Source organism: Trachemys scripta, chromosome 4, assembly GCF_013100865.1.
Source record: "Trachemys scripta elegans isolate TJP31775 chromosome 4, CAS_Tse_1.0, whole genome shotgun sequence".
Classification (NCBI taxonomy): Eukaryota; Metazoa; Chordata; order Testudines; family Emydidae; genus Trachemys; species Trachemys scripta.
Genome location: NC_048301.1, coordinates 53,738,542 through 53,754,359, shown reverse-complemented (window position 1 = coordinate 53,754,359; position 15,818 = coordinate 53,738,542). Strand labels below are relative to the sequence as shown.

The following is a 15,818-nucleotide window of genomic DNA, read 5'->3' as shown; positions in this document are numbered from 1 at the left end:
CACTTGGCTGACCAGGGGCAGCCAATTAGCACATTGTCAGTTGTGCTTATTTACATTGACTGACCATAATGGTAGGTTATTTGACTGTTAGGTCAAGGGGTCACTGAATCTTTTGTGCACTGTGACCTCGTAAAGGGCAACAGTCACTCAGACACCAGACCGCATTTACAACAAAGATTTAGTTTATTATGTATTGACTCCGTTCAATCCTAGGAAACAGGTGTTTGTTCCTGCTGGGCAATTAGTATATTATTACCAAATAAAAAGTAACAGAGGGTCCTGTGGCACCTTTAAGACTAACAGAAGTATAGGGAGCATAAGCTTTCGTGGGTAAGAACCTCACTTCTTCAGATGCAAGAAGTGAGGTTCTTACCCACGAAAGCTTATGTTCCCTATACTTCTGTTAGCCTTAAAGGTGCCACAGGACCCTCTGTTACTTTTTACAGATTCAGACTAACACGGCTACCCCTCTGATACTTATTACCAAATAAATACTTTTATGTGAGTGGATGAAATATCTCCCTTAGAAAATTTCAAAAATTCTTGTTCAGATACCAGTATATCATTTGAAACTTTTAATAGCACATTTAAATAAAATAATTAAACTTTAACAGCATATGCACACTGTAATGCACATATTCTATATTCTGATACAGACATGGCATGTTATTTTGTTAGCCACCCAAGTCCAGGAATGATCTTGGGGCTTTAACTAGTCAAACCACAAGCAGTGGTACTAATGACTAACCAGGATTACATCCAAAGACCCTCCTTAGTAATGAGAGGGATGTACTACACTGTAGTAACTACAGGCTCAATGCTGGTGAAAGGAGGAGAGACTAGAGGTTTAAAGTGATACTGTAATCTTAATAAAAATGTAGGACCGGAAGGAACCTCAATAGGTCATCTAGTTCAGTCACCTGCAGGACTAAATATTATGTAGATCCCTGACAGGTTCTGTCTAACCTGTTCCTAAAAACCTCCAATGATGGAGATTCCACAGCCTCCCTATGTAATTTGTTTCAGTGCTTACCAACCCTTACCATTAGGTAGGTTTCCTAATGTTAAATCTAAATCTCCCTCACTGCAATTTGAGTCCATTACCTCTTGTCCTGTCCTCAGTGATTAAGGAGAATAATTTATCACCCTCATCTTTATAACAACCTTTTACATACTTGAAGACTGTTATTATGTCCCCCTCAGTCTTCTCTGCTCCAGACTAAACAAGCCATTTTTTTCCATCTTTCCACATAGGTCATATTTTCTAGACCTTTAATTGTTTTTGAAGCTCTCCTTTGGACTTTCTCTAGTTTGTCCACAGCTTTCCTGAAGTGTGATGCCAAGCACTAGACAATACAGTTGAGACTTCATCAGTGCTGAGTAGAGTGAAAGAATTACTTCTCAGTGTCTTGCTTATAACACTCCTGCTAATACATTCCAGAATGATGTTTGCTTTTTTTGCAACAGTATTACATTGTTCACTCATATTTAGTTGTGATCCACTGTAACCCTCAGATCTTTTTCCGCAGTACTCCTTCCTAGGTAGTCATTTCCCCATTTTCTATTTGTGCAATTGATTGTTCCTTCCTAAGTGAAGTTCTTTGCACTTGTCCATATTGAATTTCATCCTATTTATTTCAGACCATTTCTCCAGTTTGTCAAGTTCATTTTGAATTCTAATCCCATCCTCCAAAGCGCTTGCTACCCCTTCCAGCTTGGTATTTGTGATGATGCCCCCCATAAGGCTTTATGAAATATGCTTATGATTGTATATGTGACATAACTGGAATATGTTTTAGGCTACATATGCCATGTAACATATCTATGTAAAGGTTATGATCAACTGAATGTATTCATCCTATTTGTATGCATGTGTCATTTTTGTATTCGAAGTTATGAATATTGGCTGTGTACTGGCTTGATTTTAACTAGCCTAGTAGAGCATTTGATCAGCTTCTTGAGAAAAGTGCAAATTAAGTGCCCAATCAAAAACTACTTAAGCCAACAATGAACTTGAAGATGCCAATCCACATCTGAGCTTTCACAGGAATGTGGCTTGGCTGGTAAAAACTGAATCATGCATGGACATGTGGCTTGCCCATGTGACTCCAAAACTCCATCTTGGAGCTGGACTTTGCATAGGAGAGAGGAGGGGGTCTCCACCCACAAGTGAAAGTCTACTTAAACCCCTGGGAGACCCCTCCATTTTGTCTTCATCTGGCTAAAAAGATAGCCTCTCCACCCCCAAGGATACCTGAAAGAAACTGGAACAAAGGACAGTAACTACAGGGTGTAAGTGATTGCTGGATCCAGACTAGCAGTAGACTAGTCTGTAAAAGGAAGCTTACTGGAACTGGTGAGGTTTTATTTGTATTCAGTTTCTTAGACATAGACTTGCGTGTTCTATTTTATTTTACTTGGTAATTCACTTTGTTCTGTCTGTTCCTACTTGGAAAAACTTAAATCCTAATTTTTGTATTTAATAAAATCACTTTTTACTTATTAATTAACCCAGAGTATGTATTAATACCCGGGGGGAGGAGCAAACAGCTGTGCATATCTCTCTATCAGTGTTATAGAGGGTGAACAATTTATGAGTTTACCCTGTATAAGCTTTATACAGGGTAAAACGGATTTATTTGGGGTTTGGACCCCATTGGGAGTTGGACATCTGAGTGTTAAAGACAGGAACACTTCTGTAAGTTGCTTTCAGTTATGCCTACAGCTATTAGGGGACGAGGTTCAGACCCTGGGTCTGGGTTTGCAGCAGGCTAGCGGGTCTGACTCAAGCCAGGCAGGGCACTGAAGTCCTAAGCTGCCAGGGCAGGAAAGCAGGGGCAGAAGTAGTCTTGGCACATCAGTTGGCAGCCCCAAGAGGGTTTCTGTGATCCAACCTGTCACAGTATCATTCACAAACTTTATAATTGTACTCTGTTATTATCTAAATAATTTATGAAGATATTGACTAGAACCAGACCCAGAACAGATCCCTGAGGAATTCCACTCGATATGCCCTTCCAACTTCATTCTGAACCATTGATAACTACTCTTTGAGTATGCTTTTCCAGCCAGTTGTGCACCCACCTTATAGTAGTTCCATGTAGGCTATATTTCTCTAGTTTGTTTATGAGACGGTCTTATGAGACAGTATCAAAAGCCTTACTAAAGTCGAGATATGAGACTTCTGCTGCTTCCTCCCTGTCCACAAGGCTTGTTACCCTGACAGAGAAGGATATTAGGTTGGTTTTACATGATTTGTTCTTGATAAATCCATGTTGATTGTTGGTTATCACTCTGTTATCTTCTAGGTGCTTACAAATTGATTGCTTATTTGTTCCATTATCTTTCCGGGGATGAAGTTAAACTGACCGGTCTATAATTCCCTGGGTTGTCTTTATTCCCTCTTTTGTAGATAGGTACTATATTTGCCCTTTTCTAGACCTCTAGGATCTCTCTCTTGTCCTCTGTGAGTTCTCAAAGATAATTGTTAATGGCTCAGAGATCTTTTAAGCCAGTTCCTTAAGTATTCTAGAATGTATTTCATCAGGCCCTGCTGACTTGAAAATATCTATCTTGTCTAAGTAATTCTTAACTTATTTTTCTATTTTAGTCTCATATCGTAAGACTTAACCCATTAACACTGATGTTCACGATGTTAGGTGTTCAGTCGCAGCTAACTTTTTAGTGAGAACTGAAACAAAAAAGATATTTAACACTTTGGCCATTGCTGCGTTTTCTGTTATTGTCTTTCCCTTTTCAGTGTGTAATTGCCCTACTCTGTCCTTGCTCTTGCTTCTAATACTTATAAAATGTTTTCTTGTTACCTTTTATGTCCCTAGCTAGTTTAAATTTGTTTTGTGCCTTGGACTTTCTAATTTTGTCCCTACATGCTTGTGTTGTGTGTTAGTTTCCCCCTTCTTGTAGGACTCTCTTTTGAGTTTCAGGTCATTGAAGATCTCCTGGTTAAGCTGGGGTCATCTGTTACCATATTTTCTATTGTTCCTATGCATTGGGATAATTTGCACTTGTGCCATTAATAATGTCTCCTTAAAAAACTGCCCACACTCCTGAGCTCTTTTTCCCTTACACTTACTTCCCACAGGATCTTGCCTACCAATTTTCTGAGTTTGCCAAAGTCTGCTTTCTTGGTATCTACTGTGGTTATTCTTCTGTTTTCCCTCCTACCATACCTTAGAATCATAAACTCTGTTATTTCGTGATCACTTCCACCTTCAAATTCTGAACCAGTTCCTCTATGTTCCTAAGAATCAAATCAAGAATTGCCTTTCTCCTACTTGCTTTCTTCACCTTCTGTAATAAAAAAGTTGTCTCCAATGCATTTCAAGAATTTGTTGGATAATCTGTGCCCTGATGTACTGTTTTCCCAACAGACATCTGAAGTCCCCCATTGCCACCAAGTCCTGTGTTTTGGATGATTTTGCTAGTTTTTCTAAAAAAGCCTCATCTACCTCTTCCGGATTTGGTGGTCTATAGCAGACACTTACCATTACATCACCCTTGTTTTTTACTTTTTATGCTTACCCACAGACTTTCAAATGTCTGCCTCCCGTTTCTATCTCATCCACAGTTCAACTGTATACATCTTTGATATGCAAGGCAACACCTCCTCCTTTTTATACTGCCTGTTCTTCCTGAAAAATCTGTACCCTTGTATATCAATCTTCCAATCATGTGAATTATCCCACCAAGTTTCTGTGATGCCAATTATGTCATAATTGTGATTATTCACTATTCAGTATTATTCAGTATTTCTACTTCTTCCTGTTTGTTCCCCATACTTTTTGTATTAGTATATAGTCATAGTGAGACAGGCATTAAACTAGGTTCAATGTGGGAGGAGACAAAAGCCCACAGGCAAGTCCAAAACATGGAGACCTGGGTTGGAATCGGGGGGAGGGGGAGGCGTTGGGCAATCACAGCAGGGACAAAGGAAAGACAAGAGGGAATACAGAGGGGAAATCTAATGAACTTCCCCTCTGTATTCAAAGATACTCTTCCCTTCCTTGATAGGTGGACCCCATCTCTGCTCAGCAGTCCTTCTCTGAACAGCATCCCACGGCCAAGGAAGCCGAAGCCCTCCTGGCAACACCATCTGCGCAGCCATGCATTCACCTCCAGCATGTGTCTGTCTCCATGTGTCTGAATGTATCTGAACTTGTGATTGTATTGTTACAAAGAGCACCTAAGATTACTATAACTGAAAAAAAATAGAGGGAAAAAACATCTTTCCCATATTTTGCTTACTTTATACATTGGATAGCACTTTGTGTTACTTTCCTTTTTCCCTTGGATAGTCAATCAGGGCCAGATCTTGCAAATGCTCCCAGATATAAAGTTAAGTATGGGTGTAACTGTTTAACTGTAGGATCTGAGCCTCAATTAGTTAGTTCCTCCTATTGTTTGTATGATTCTGTGGGGTCCAGATGGGTCAAAAAGAGGCACAAATAAACACCTTTTTCACGCATTCAAAAGCCATCTGCATGTCAGTTGACCAGGTGAACTTAGTCCTTCTGGAGGAGGGATGTTATAGAAGCTACAAGTTTAGAGAATCCTTGGATGAGTTGCTGGTAAAAATTTGTGGACCTGAGGAACTCATGGACCTTAAGGTCAGAAGGGACCATTGTGATCATTTAGTCTGACCGCCTACACATTGCAGGCCAGAGAATCTCATCCACCCACTCCTGTAATAGACCCCTAACCTCTGGCTGAGTTACTGAAATCCTCAAATCATGGTTCTAAGACTTTGTTACAGAGAATTCACCATTTACTCTAATTTAAACCTGCAAGTGACCCGTGCTCCATTCTGCAGAGGAAGACAAAAAAAAAAAAACAGGGTCTCTGCCAATCTGAACCTGGGGAAAATTCCTTCCTGACCCCAAATATGGTGAACAGTTAGAACCTGAGCATGTGAGCAAGACTCACCAGGCAGATACCTGGAAAAGAATTCTCTGTAGTAACTCACAGCCCTCCCCATTTAGTGTACCATGCATATATTTGAGGGCGCTTTCCACTTGGTGATCGCTGTAGTGTTGCAGGGTCCATGGCGAGTTTCGCCAGGGAGATAAAATAGCCCAGAAACTGCATGGTGTCTTTAACAAACTCATATTTCTCAGTTTTCACATAAAGTTGATTTTGGCAAAGCTAGTCAAGAACAGTGCTCACTTGGTGGTCAGGGAGTTTTAGATTCTCTGAAAAAATTAGAATATTGTCTAAGTAGATGATCATGAATTTTTCGAGGTTTTCTCTGAAATAGTCATTCATGAAATGCTGGAAGGTAGCAGGGGCTTTACACAGACCAAACAACATGGCCATATTTGAAATTGCCATATCTGGTCTGAAATGCTGTCTTCCATTCATATCCTACCAGATTCTGACCAAGTTGTATGCTCCATGCAGGTCTAGCATTGTGAAGACCCAAGCCAAATGGATTATTTCCAGGAGTTTGATTATCAGAGGAAGTGGGTATGGATTGTGGATGGCGATCTTATTTAGGGCTTGATAATCAATGCAAGGTCAGACGGATGCATCCTTCTTGCCACAAAGAAGATAGTGCTCATGCTGGGGGAGTCAAGATTTCCCTTGACGTACTCCCGGAGGCATGCAACTCAGGTTTAGCTAGGGCATAAATGTGTCCGAAAGGAATCTCCATTCTCGGTTGAACATCTATTGGGCAATTGTAACTGCTGTGAGGAGGTAGAGTGTTCACCTTCTGTTTGTCGAATACCTTGGCATATTCTCGGTACTTGACAGGAATTCTAGACACTATTGAAAAATCTTCAGATTGTGATTCTGGGTCCTTCAGTGGCTGGAATGTGCCACAGAATGCAAATGGCTGTTTGCTGGAGCTGGGAAGGCAAACTTGTCAGCACCACAGGGAGCAGAAGAGTATAGATTGAGAGCACCACCTGATTCACTGCTCCTGAGTGATGATCCGGGGACACCAACGATGAGTAGCAAATGCAGAGTGCATATGACCCAAAACTACAAGATTGCCAAAGTAATGACCTCCAAGGGGACTGTCTGATGTGTGATGGGGCCTGAAGCTCAGGGAAGTCCTTGTGGAGGATGGGAATTCAATGCCCCTTAACAAACACTTGTAAGTGGAAGTTGAGCACGGTAGACTGCTGGAGTCAAAAAGGGAGATGGAGTTGGGTAATGCGGTGGTTAGGGGTTACCAAGATGTGGCTGGATAGGTGGCAGCATGATTCGCTGTGGGGAGGAGTAAAGCACCAACCCAGCCCAACCCAACCTTAGCCCCCCAATAATGGGGCTGGGCTCTGGCATTTCCTGACCCAGGGCTGGGCCAGGCCTTGGCCCGGCACCCTGCTACCGTGTTCCCAGGCATCTCTCAATATGGACACAACCCCAATGCCTGTCAATGGTTCTTTTTGTCTGCAGAAAGGTGGGACTGGGCTGGATCAACTGCATAAGTTCAGGGTCTATTCGGACAACTGGAACCACAGAAGACAGAAGAGTTCTGGCCGGCTGGGATGAGGCAATGTGCTGTTTTTTCTTGAGCTTGCTCCATTGGCTGATCATGAGTCCTAATGCAAAGTTGAATTAAAGCTCCTAGGCTAGATGGATGTTCTACCCAGGCAGTTACATCTTTGATAGAATCATTGAGCTTCTACCTGAAGTGGAGTCACTGCATGGCCTCATTCCAATGGGTGTCTGCAGCCAGACCATTGACTCGGCTGCATGTTTGGCTGCACACCTGGGACCCTGATTGGGTGGGGGGGGACATGGAGAGCAGCTTCTGTAGTCTGTTCTTGATTAGGGTCATCAAAGGTGCCCACCTTTCCGTGTACAAAGGAGAGGAGAGGGGAAACCCACTTCTGGGCCTCTTCGGTGAGCAGGCTATGTACTAATCTCACTCTGAACTGATTTGTGGGATACAGGTGTGGCTGGAACGCTGACCAGGGGCCTGGATGGGCCACACTGAAAATGCTACGCTCAAGACAGACTGCAAAGAATAGGGCAGGCAATTCCCAAAACTGGTGATTCATTCTGTAATTAGATTCACCAAGCCAGTAACAAAACAGCTTCTGTAACACCACAATGGTTAACTAGAAGCCAAGTACAATCCCGTGTAAGCATTCCAGCCCTTGATTTCCATCTAGACAGCCAAGTCTAATATAGTGAGGGGTACTGAAAACCTGATTCACCATATGTGAGGTTCACCAATCTCAAAGGAGTGGACACTTATCCCCACGTCAATATAAGTCTCAGATCTTACCCAATAATCACACTGATCCCAATCCTTTAGTAACTAAAACTAAAGGCTTAATAATAAAAGGAAAAAGGAAGAGGAGAGTTAAAAATGGTTAAAAGATCAATATACATACAAATGTGTAGAGTCCTTAGATAAGTTTCATAGCAGAGATGTATAAACTGCTCACTTGTAAAAGTCTCTCTTGAATCATCCCAACAGGTCAGAATCCAAAGGCAGTTTAGATGTAAAGTCTGTGAGTCTTTTAAAGCATTTTCCAGGTTATTCCAAGTCATTATTTTAAAGATCTCCATCTTACGACTTACACTTCCCCTGTTCAAAGTTTAAGCAGACTCAACATGGCAGGATCAGGTTCAGGGCTTTCCTTTATATTTCTCTAATAAGATGACAAGGCTCTTAACAAAGCAGGACTTTCCCCTGAGGAAGAATAGGCAGTGCAGATTGTCTGTGGACCATTGCTTTGAAGCTTATCCTCTATTTCTTATGCATACACAGGTAAACTAGTTGCATTCATTCACATAAGGTAATTAGCCAGTATTTCAATATAGCAAAGATAGCTAAACTGAAGACAATGTAAATAAAATTATTAGTTTCCTGCCTTATCTTACGTCTTTGATCTTAAGGTTAACTGAACCAGCCACATGATGTGTGGTGGAGCCTGAGGCATGGAAAGCATGATTTCCCTTTAGAAATAAGCTTGATTTGATCTTAATGGGTTATATTTGTCCAAATGTTTAATTGTTCTATTCTAAATAACACTCTCAATTATTCCTGCTAAGAAGGTGTTCCCCCAGCATCAGCTACATTAGTGGCACCCAGTTAGCCCCATTAGCACTTCATTTTCTAAAATAGTTTCTGGATGTGTAATTTTTATTATGTTTAAGTTCGCAGAATGATAGAAATATAAAGCTGAAAGGGATCTCAAGAGATCATCAAGTCCAGCCCCCAGCACTGAGGCAGGACCAAGTAAACCAAGACCATCTCTAAAGGGGTGTGTCTAACCTGTGCTTTAAAATCTCTGATGATAGTGATTCTACCATCTCCCTTGGAAGCCTATTCCAGAACTTAACTACCCTTATTGTTAGAAAGTTTTCCCTAATATCTAATCTTTTAAATCTCCATTGCTGCGGATTAAGTCCATTACTTCTTGTCCTACTTTCAGTGGACATGGAAAACAATTGATCACTATCCTCTTTATAACAGCCCTTAACATATTCATAGATTCCAAGGCCAGAAGGCACTATTGTGATCATCTAGTCTGACTTCCTGTTTAACATAGGCCATATAGAGGTTCCCCAAAATAATTCCTAGGGCATTTCTTTTAGAAAAACATCCAATCTTTATTTAAGATTGCTCTTGGTAAGTTGTTCTCCCAGTTAAAAAATTACACCCTGTTTCCACTCTAAGTTTGTCTAGCTTCAATTTCCAGCCAATTTCACTGCTAGATTGAAGAATCCATTATTAAATATTTGTTCCCCATGTATATACTTACATACTGTAATCAAGTCACCCCTTAACCTCCTCTTTGTTAAGATAAACAGATTGAGCTCTTTTAAGACTGTTATAAGGTCCCTCCTCAGTCTTCTTTCCTGAAGATTAAATATTCCCAGATTTTATAACATTTCCTCATCGGGCTGGTTTTCTAAACCTTTTATCAGTTTTGCTCTTCTCTGGACTCCCTCCGGTTTATCCACATCTTTCTTAAAGTGTGGCTCCCCAGAATTAGACACAGCAGAGGTCTCACCAGTGCCAAATAGAGCAGGACTGTTACTTCCCATGTCTTACATATAACATTCCCCATTTTGGAAGGAAATTGGGTTGGTTTGGCATGATTTGTTCTTGCTAAATCCATGTTGGCTATTATGTATCACCCTGTTATTCTCAAGGTGCTTACAAATTAATTGTTTGATATCTGGAAAGACACGGGAACAAATTATTAAAGTCAGGCTGACTGGTTTAATTCCCTGGATCCTCTTTATTCCTCTTTTTAAAGATAGGTACTGTGTTTGCCCTTATCCAGTCCTCTGGGACCTCGTCTGTCCTCCATGAGTTCTCAAAGATAATTGATAATGGTTCTGAGATTGCTTCAGCTAGTGCCTTAAGTGCCCTAGGATAAATTTCATCAGGCCCTACTGACTTACTTATCTAAATATTCTTTAACCTGTTCTTTCCCTATTTTGGCTTGTGTTTCTTCCCTTTGTTGTCAATATTAATTGTGTTGAGTATTTGATCACCATTAACCTTTTTAGTAGAGGCTGATGCAAGATAAGTATTAAACTCAGCCTTCTTGATGTCATCCATTATTAGCTCTCCCTCCCTCCTTAGTGAAGGGAAGTGTAGTTCTTCTCTCTCTCTCTGGCTCCTAATGCATGAATAGAACCTCTTCTTTTTCCCTTTTATGTCCCTTGCTGGGTGTAACTCATTTTGTGTCTTGGCCTTTCTGATTTTGTCCCTATATGCTTGTGCCATTCTTTTGTATTCCTCCTTAGCATGTGTCCGTGTTTACACTTTTTGTAGGATTTCTTTTTTATTTTCAAGTCATTAAACAGCTCCTGATAGAGCTGCTATTTTTTCTATCTTTCGTTTTTTATCAGGATAGTTTGCAATTGTGCCTATAATATTGTCTGTTTAAAAAACTTCCAGCTTTTGTGAATATGATCAAACATGTTCACTGGGAATTTAAAATACATATATAAACAAAGATATATTACAGTATACTTGGAAGTTATATAAACAATTTACATGGGACAGAACATGGAACAAAATACTACCAAGATTTAGCATGATTTCAAATCTTTCTTTCTTTCTTTCTTTCTTAGGAACTCCCCTCAGTTATTTTCCTTTAACTCTCTTCTCCTACTCCAATTCCTTTGCAAGCATAGAAAAAGAATGTATTCCAATGCTAGTGCCATTATGAGGATTAGCCAGTGAAGGTATTCTAAGGATTCTAAGCAGGACTTTTGGAACAACCCAAAGAAAGACAGTCTTCAAACAATCCATTGTTTTACGTTTGGCTCAGGACTTACTGGAACAGAACTGTGGAAGTTTTATTTAGTGCTTGGACGCCTGTGTAATATAAGTCACTTCTGAACGTGTTTATTAGACAATGAGTGTAAATTACAAAGTGGTCTTAATTGCACTGATTTAGAGTCTGTGCTAGTGGAAAAGGAGTCTTAACTTCAGCTAAAAGTTGGCATGCCCTGCTCAAAATTTGAATTCGTGAAATAATGCATTGTGGCTTATTCGCTCACCTGTTTTATTAAGTGGAATCTTCAATTTTATACACATAAGCTATTTGTTATGAAATAATAAATAAAGGAGGTACAATTATATTGTGTTTGAATTAAAGTGACAAAGATTTTTGTCTGTGTATATCTCACCCTTTGTGGACTCACCCATAGATTTGCCATGAGCCAGAGTAAGGAGCAGTGCATTGTTGTGGTTCTTCAGAAGTAGCCCACTGGGGAATTTGACACTCTCAATTTGTGAGCTTCTCTGTGGTGAGAGCACACTGTACCGGATCTATACCTGGCACAGCATACACCAGCTACGCTGCCTGGCATGTTGGAGAGGCAGAACCAAGACTCCAGCCATTCCTTCCTGCTCACCTTATTTTGATGGGGGGAGAAAGAAGAGGGTTACATTTCGGCTCTGCAGTCTACTTTCCCTCTCCCAGTGAGAGCAGTGTTAGGGGTAGGCAGCAACTGGAAGTAAGAGGGTACCTTACATCTCCTTTGCTCCAGCATGCAGAACGTGCCATGATCTGGCCTTGTATTGTGCTTAGATGTTGCAGCACAGCTAGAATATATAAGAGAATTCACCCACTGAAAGGTTGGCATTCCTAGCTATAACAGGGAGAACTAAAGACTTTGGGGGCCTGTTTCTCCTTTGCCTTGCACTTTGTGTAGTCGTTTACACCTACGCAAAATGAACATAGATTGATAGTTTATTAGACCCACTTTTGCATTTTGCACAGGTGTAAAGTGACACACAAGGTGCAAGGATCTGTAGAATCATTTACGACAATCTAAATCCAAATCGATTCCATTGACTCCTGTGGAGTTACTCTGGATGTAGATTGGTGTAACTGAGATCGGAATCTGGCCCAGAAGGACAAGCCTTAAGTCAGAGAGTGCTTTCATTTGCTGGTTTATCAGATCTTTAATGGAATTTTAACGTAGGAAATATTTTAATGGGCTACAATGGAAATAAAATTCACAGTGCAAATGGAATGATGACATTGGTGTGTGAATGCATAACAATTATATTGCACTTCTGTTTCCATTGATAATGTTGGTTCTCTGGACTCGATATTCTGTGAAACTGTAGTCTGTTAAATTGTCCATTGTCATCATAGAGGTTCCAAAGAAACTGTTGCAAAGCTTTAGCAAGGTTTTGCCCAGCACTTTCACAACACAAGGATTGCCATCATACATTGTGACATCTCCGGTTGTATGATTTCAATACTGCAAATGAGATAGTATGGAGTCTTTAGATGGGTTTTTACTTTGCTATCCCCTTTCTGAATAGTATTTAAAACACTGTACAGACAGCCCTCTGAAACCTGCTAAAACACTTTGTTATTTGCTGCTTTGCCCTTGTTGATTATTTGTTTATTGATAGCTGTATGCCATGATCAAGCCATTGGGAAAGAGGAGGAGAGGGATGTGCTTCCCCTTCCCCTTTTAACTTAAGCTATGTCCCTCTGCAAAATAGTTGCTAATAATCTGTGACCTTATTTTGATTGCTTCTCTTTCTTCCCACCACTGGCACTCACCTTTTTATAACATGGTGGCATCTTGGGAATACAGTTTTTCCATTAATTATGTCTTAAGATGCAAACAAGTATGTTAAGACCAGAGGGGTAAAAAAAGGTTGTTGGGGGTTTTTGTTGTTGTTGTTGTTTTTAAATCTCTGCACAATTCCCACTGAATTTGAGCCAAAAGTATTGCCAGTTTTGCTCAAATCTTTCAGAGTTTTGTTTTGACCCTGCTTATGACCAGCAGGGCTAATTGTATTGGAACTATCCAGGAGACTTTAAGAAAATGCTGTCTTAGTGCATATTTCAAAACACTGACAGATATTTTATCATTAATTAGTATTCATATTATGTCTCAAACAATCTGTTCAAGAATAGAGGAAATGAACTGGTTGAACAGCTCTTCTGTCTATCTAGTAATTAACATGGGTGATGCATGTAAAGCCAGGGGCCTAACAGGGGAAGGAGAAGTGGTGCTGGGGAGATTTCTCTATAGAAGATTACAAATTACCTGCACTGGAGGCTTTGTCTTATCCAAAGATTTAATTTAGCGGAGGTGAGAACAAAGGCCTCTTTTTCAAAAATAAACCTGTGCCTCTCTGAATCATATCTTCCTGGATTTGCTTCCTATCTTGTCAGTATGCCTCTTGATAGCTGGCTGGACTCCCTTGTTCAGTGGCACATATTTTAAAATAGAAGAGCCTTAAGAAAAAAAAAAAAAAACATTTGTTCTTTTTAACCAAAATATTGCTTGCATTTCTTTTTTCAAAATTCGGAGTTATATATAGCATTATCAAAACAATATTTTAGACATCTTATACAGTTTTAAAAGATCATTTGATGGGTGTCAGCTAGTCTATTATGCTTCCTCTGTGCCTCCTCCCCCTCTTCAGCTGCTAATCATAGAATTTGTATGCCAAATTGTGTAAGACACTCTTCCAATAGTTACATGTGTGAGTCTTTTGTGAGACACAGACAGTTATGAGGACAGATTTGGAGTTGCATATGGGTCTGTCACATGGTTTGATTGCCATGTCTTCCAGGACACAGATTTCTTTATTACTTAGCCTTAATTCTGAGGAATTTATACAGTTTATACAAAAAGTTCTGCAAAATTTCTCATAAAGAATTCTTACACAATCCATTTTACATAGTGAAGCAGAGCTTTTCCCCAACTCTCTCTACTTACAGCAATATGTTTCCTGTGCTGGTTTCAAAGCTGCTTACACCCACTATACATCCAACTTCTGTACTTAGTTTTTGTGTCATGTGGAGTAACATTCACTGCTCAGAAATTGTATAGACTCCTTAGAGAAATAAAGAAAAGGGAAATGAAGGATCTTGATGTTTACATTAAATTCATAAGTCCTGAAGATATCTGAACAGTTGGAACCAATGTTTCTCTGTTAGCTGTGGTGAGAATGTAGGTCTTGAGAGTCTTGCCCAGTAGGTCTTGCCCGATAAGCTTGTGAAAAGCAGCCCAAACTAGCTATGCTTTAGCTGCAAAATAACATATGTTGTTCAGCTACCCTGTCTGAGCAGTATATCTGGCAACCAATTAGCTCTTGAAGCAAACAGGCATTTTAGTTAGATTTCTGGAAGGTAAACCCAACACCCTGGGTCCCAGAAAGATTCTTCTTCAGCAATCATCAGTGTCCTGTTCCTTGGTGGTGGCTTATCATGAATTGTACAACTGCCCGTTAGCTGGGTATTATTTTTAATGATACTTAAGTTATGTCAAGGGCACCAAGAGTATTATGGATAGTTGCCTTTGTACTGTTTGTATACATCTAAAGAAATAAAAATAAAATAAAAAAATGTAAGCAGCAGCAAACCAGAGTCGTCATGCATACATGTAAAAAAAACCCATAACATACAGTAGGCCACAACTCCACCTGTTTAACCTCCTGGAAACTTTGTAGATTGTGCAAATGTACTTGGAGAAAGCAGCCAACCATTCAGCATATTTGGGGATTGGCATGTTGTAGAAACAATAGCAAAATTTAACGTCAAACAGAGCTGTTAGGTTAATACACTGTAGGGAATGGTTACCTTGATATGATTGCCTTAAAATAATGAAAAATATTGTTGTCCATAAATTGTAGAAGTAAAATGATCCATTTTTCTACATACCTGAGTTATCAGGCTGTAAACAACTTATTTTTAACTTGACACAAACCCTTTCAGTGATTGCAGAGAAATATTGTGACATTGTGAAAGGTTAAATTTACATATTTCTAGACTTATTTCATCAGTTCATGGCTGATTCTTTTGAAGATTATGCACATTTGACCATCCATGTATTAACTCTGTGCCTAAAGTTTATTACAGTGTGATACTTTTATAGTGTAACTAAATCCCTGTCGAAAATGACCTTTAGGTTGGCATACTTGCTCCATTTGTGGCAAAGTCAGAGGTGCTTCTTCGATCACAGAGAACAGCAAGTGCAGAAAGAGAATGCTTATAAAAAGGAAAGAAAAATTCAAACTTGTTTTTTTTTTTTTTCTTATTCTCTTCTAGATTGGAGAAGTTCTATACTGTGCTGGACAGATTGCATTAGTACCTTGTACCATGCAGCTTGTAGGTGGTGGCATACAAACGGAGGCTACAGTTTCCCTAAGCCATGTCGAGAAAGTCCTTAAAGCTATGAGCCACAACATTGAACTCCACCACATCCTTATGGCAAATTGTTATGTAACTGACAGCAAGTACATTCCTGTCGCTCGCGCTATATGGCAAAAGAAATTAAGCGAACTTAAAAAGGTAAGATCCATTTTCTTCTTTCTAGTTTAAAAAAAAAAGTCAATT

At 39.9% G+C, this 15,818-nt stretch overlaps 1 protein-coding gene across 5 annotated transcripts in view; it reads left to right on the top strand.

Moving 5' to 3' along the window:
* DPH6 (diphthamine biosynthesis 6) overlaps positions 1 to 15,818 on the top strand; it is a 350,629-nt gene that overhangs the window by 238,585 nt on the left and 96,226 nt on the right. For all 5 annotated transcript variants that reach the window (XR_004645505.1, XM_034768927.1, XM_034768930.1 and 2 more), the window contains one exon: positions 15,531 to 15,773. Coding sequence is in view for 4 of the 5 variants with exons in the window: in XM_034768927.1 (XP_034624818.1) it covers positions 15,531 to 15,773 (243 nt within the window). In the remaining variant the exon portion in view is untranslated. The remainder of the gene's footprint in view (positions 1 to 15,530; positions 15,774 to 15,818) is intronic.